At 32.2% G+C, this 5000-nt stretch overlaps 1 protein-coding gene across 1 annotated transcript in view; it reads right to left on the bottom strand.

The window, feature by feature from the left end:
* LOC136827225 (uncharacterized) overlaps positions 1–5000 on the bottom strand; it is a 142945-nt gene that overhangs the window by 6527 nt on the left and 131418 nt on the right. The window contains exon 2 of the mRNA XM_067084996.1: positions 4255–4460. Within this exon, the coding sequence (XP_066941097.1) occupies positions 4255–4460 (206 nt within the window). The remainder of the gene's footprint in view (positions 1–4254; positions 4461–5000) is intronic.

Genomic DNA, 5000 nt, shown 5'->3' with positions numbered 1-5000 from the left:
GCTTGATTGGTAATCTTTAAAGCATAACTGGTTTTGTGGCTCTTTCTGTAGGTTATTCATCCACCCACTGTTGTGGAATGTCTAACTGGTATACATAGTATGCTTTAAATTTTAAAAACTCAAACTTTCCATATTCACTACCTCTCTAGTTTTATTATGTTAGTTTGGTGACCCTTTTCTGATTTCATTGACAAATAATTGGTCTATCTTAGGTTAACAACGGGTTCCAGATACCAGTGTGTCTTCGGACTGCCTATTAATATACCATAATAACTAGTATCCTTTATTCCTTTATGTTACTTAATCACTCACAGTTTAGTTTTTTCTGATTTTGGGCTTATTCCATGGCTGTACCTTTAACACAAACAATGCCATACTGAAGAAAATACCGGTGAAAAAAAGATGGATAGACAAGCAAATGGAAATGAATGTTGTTCACTGATGCTTTGAAATAATGAGTCATTGTGAAGTCATATAATTAGATCGTGGGAAGAAGGTAGAGGGATAGATAGAAGTATATGGTAATGATGTTTAAATGTGTTAATTTTCTTGGTGAACAGATTGAATTTTAATTGTATGAAGAATATAAATAGATAAATCGATGGAAAGGAGTGCATTGTGACGATATTTAGAATATGACAGTTCACCGTGAAGTGATTGCTTGCGAATTGTGTGAAAAAGAAATATAGATAGGTGGTACTAGCAGTACTAATAAATTTTATTTTGTAAAAACGTATTCAAAACAAATATTTGCCCCAAAATAAAAACCTGAGTTCATTATTATAATAAAATAATGCACGATAACGTGGTCTGCAAAAATTTTCTTTATATTAATTAAAGTTTAAATCTTGCTTCCTGCGAGACATAATTATTACAACCATGAGTGGAGATTTAGAAACTTTTTAATTGCCTGACGGTAGCAAACTGCAAACTGTTTGAAAGGTCCAGCATTTATCTCCACTAGTCCTTTACTCTGCAAAATTCAATTTTCGTAACCGACAGTGAATTACTAAATGACCTACGTCATCAGGATTTTTCAGATTATTTTAATTCATATAGCCTAGGTAGTCATACGTTTATTACAGACTGAATTAGTTGTTTTTGTTAAGAAAAGACTCGCATAGCTACTTTTCCTTATTGGAATTAAACGCAATGCATTTTCTTTTCTCTTTGCTGAAACATAACCTTAAACCAACTGCTAACCGGTGTTTTAATAACTGTAAATTAACAGCAGATCCAGATAACAGAATAATTTCATCGGCGTACGCCGCAATGCTAGCTGGTGTAATTCAAAGCTTATGTAAATATATATATATATATATATATATATATATATATATATATATATATATATATATATATATATATATATATATATTTAAAATTGTATCTGTAAATATTGCGAAGTGGTTCAGATAAGTCTCCTCCCTGTCTAATGTAAAGGGATATCGACCTTGCCCTTCCAGATAATACACATACTCTACAGGAAATTTATCAAGTTAACATACATCTTTGGCAATTTAAGCTCAATCGGCATTCTGTTAATATCTTATGGTTCACACCATCAAAAGCCTTTGTAATATCAATAAAGCGGGATTAGATAGATAAGCCGAATGAACAAAGACTAATCCAGTTTCCTTCAATATCAGACGAGCTGTGAATTTGGAATAATTAGACCTAAATCCATGTTGATCTCATAAGGACATACTATTCAGACAACTTTAGAAGACCGATGACAGCATATTTGGTCGGTAGTTGTTAAAGCTAGAACGATCTCTTATAGTAATCTTTCACAATGGGATTTATTGTCCCCTTTATTATATCTAAAGGCGGATAAACTTGGGTAATACATCCTAAAACTAATTTTGCTACCATCCAAATAAAAGAGTCAAGTGAAAATCATAAAAGAGTTGTGTGTAATTTGCCACGGCCTGTACTTGGTTTCGACAACTTCAGAGATTCTTTAACATTACTCGGTGAGAAGTAAGCTAATCTCGTCGTCTCTAATTCCCTTTACACTCAATTCACATGAAACTGCTGTTAATACTACTTATCTGCTGTTAAAACTACTTATATTTAACAGGCAAGTTATTACTTATGTTATTATTATAATAATTGTCACTGTAAATTCTGTAGGGAACGAAGTAATTTTTCCTTTTTGGCTGGATACAATAGACTTTGGATTCTGTTTTCTTTTTTAATCTTTCTACCATGCTCCCATTCATGATTATCCTAAGTTCTCTTTGCGAAAATTTGGTGTATTCATACAGAGTTTTTGCTGCTCTCAGTATACCGTAAATTGCTGACATACCATTTTCTGTACAGTCTAGGAACCTTTATCTTGCAGTAGCATACAGACCACAAAGATTCTTCCACATAGCCAATTTCTTCCTCTGTTAAAAAGAGGCAAGGGTTCATAAATATAGAGTATCTGGGGCAATTTCCTGCAGCCATAATTCCTTTATACTCACATTGTCCTTATGAGTCGTCATCTAAAATTATCCTTTGAATTACTTACTTTGTGGAGTTATTAAACGAGAGGTTTCAAATTCTGAATGTAGATTAGAGAATCTTGCGGTCAGTTTTCGTTGATGTCTTTCATTATTGCCATACCTAACTAAATGTGTAAAAGGTTACCAAATGGATCCGTTACGATAAGAGTCCACCATTATCCAGAAACGAACGGTTCACAATCTCAGCAAGATCTTGTAATCCCGTGATAGGACCGCTGGCAAGAATCAGTGAATCACAAGATGTTAAACAAGTAGAATTACAGTTTACTGCTGTTTTTTAAAGTATAAATCACCATGAGGTGATTGTATTTGAATTGTGGCAAGTAGATGTATAGGTAGATAGTCGTGCATTGAAGATTTTTCGTGATAGTAATTCACTGTGAAGTAATTGTATTTGAAGCGTGAAGAAGTTTTTTTTTTAATAAGTCTGCTAGTTTCCCTCAAGTTAAAAAGGATATCAAAATAATAACTAAATACCTTTCCGCATGGGATGTTGCAAAAGATTAGATACCTCATGATGTCTAACATTTTCATTTAATTTTCTCCTGTATAACATAGGTATGCCATTCTGAGCATCAATAAAATTAGTCACGGATGTGTTCCAAATGCTTATCAGTATAAATTTTTTATATAACGTTCATGTTTTATGAATTTTTATATATATACAATATATATATATATTATATATATATACATACATATATATATATATATATATATATATATATATATATATATATATATATATATATATATATATATATATATATATATATATATCTTCTTCTTTTAACGTGTTTTTATTCCCATTTTTAGTATGGGGTAAGCACGATGCCTTATTTTGAAGGACTTTTTGATTTGGCTTTTATATATATAGACCATATATATATATATATATATATATATATATATATATATATATATATATATATATATATATATATATATATATATATTTATATATATATATATATATATATATATATATATATATATATATATATATATATATATATATATATGCTATTTGGGCATATTTCTCTCTTATGCAATTCCTGTTGAAGTCAGTGGCATTATTCGCAATACCATCTTTTTATTTAGATTTTGAATCAGTCTGTACTTCTTCATTTTTTCTTCAGGTATGCTTCTCAGGAATAAGGAAAACTGATTCACGTTTCTTTCCATTTATTCCTGAGAAGCTTACCTGAAGAGAAAGAGCAGAAGTATAAACTGATTCAAGCCCTAGATAAAAAATAGTATCTGCAGAATAATGCCTTTGACTTCAGTAGGCTCTCTCTCTCTCTCTCTCTCTCTCTCTCTCTCTCTCTCTCTCTCTCTCTCTCTCTCTCTCTATTTATTTATTATATATATATATATATATATATATATATATATATATATATATATATATATATATATATATATATATATATATATATATATATATACATACGCACGTTTGTTTGTAATCACTGTCTTATTCTTTTAAATTTATGTGATTTTACCTATAAGTGTATATTTTACCGTTTTAAATATATGAATTATTCTGAGCATAGAATTTAGTTCTTTTCCTTTGAAGTGAACAGTCTGCCATTAAAAGTCACGCTTAATTTATGAGTGAATTTTGAAAAGAAAGTGAACACATCATTTGATCCAGTTAGAATTGCGACACTTTATTACTGTATATTTTTAATTTCATTATCAAGCAAGTTTATAGTATCGAAGTTGAGTCAGCACTTACGTCAACATCAAGCGTAGGGAGATCAAAAATCTGAATAGGGTCTTTGGCTGTGGGCGTGTATCGATAGAACTCGTTGGCAGCTTGATACCACTTGATGGAATACATATTGTCGCTCTCGCCCTCCCACGAACAGTCCAGTTCCCCCGCAGATCCCACCTGCAGGAACTTGGGGACGCGCATGTTGGAGATCCGAATGCTGGTGATTCCTGTGAGATCCGAAAAATGAAAGAAACAAAAGTCTTTAGTTTTTGGTGAGCGCGAAACTTGGTCTGTGATGGCATCATTATTGAATCAGCTTTTATAAGGCATCAACAAATCTTAAAGATTTTCTTACGTAAGTCATAATTATCTCCATATTCATAATTTTTGCCAGTGAATGTGTTATAAAAAATTTACTCTCTATTTCAGGGACCGGGAGTCGTCGTTTTTCTCATATATCTTTCAAACTAATTGTTTGAACGAAATGATACTTTGACACAATGTACAAGACGCCTCCCGCTAATTTTTCGTAATATAGTGCATTGTCAAATGGTGTTAGTTAAGGCGTTTACTCTTGATTTTTAAAGGCAAAGTCGCATGAGTCGGCAGGGCTTATCTAAGCAATCGAACGTCCGCTGTCCCCCATAGACAGGAAAGGAGGGGCGGAGATGTGTAGGCCAGGAAAGTGGGTTGGTGGAGCTATGAGGAGGGGAAGGGAGAGGGAGGGACGGATGGGGATAAAGGGGCGTTCGAATGCTTAGTAAATC

This window comes from Macrobrachium rosenbergii, chromosome 41 (genome assembly GCF_040412425.1).
Source record: "Macrobrachium rosenbergii isolate ZJJX-2024 chromosome 41, ASM4041242v1, whole genome shotgun sequence".
Classification (NCBI taxonomy): domain Eukaryota; kingdom Metazoa; phylum Arthropoda; class Malacostraca; order Decapoda; family Palaemonidae; genus Macrobrachium; species Macrobrachium rosenbergii.
This window is presented reverse-complemented; position numbering and strand designations above follow the sequence as displayed.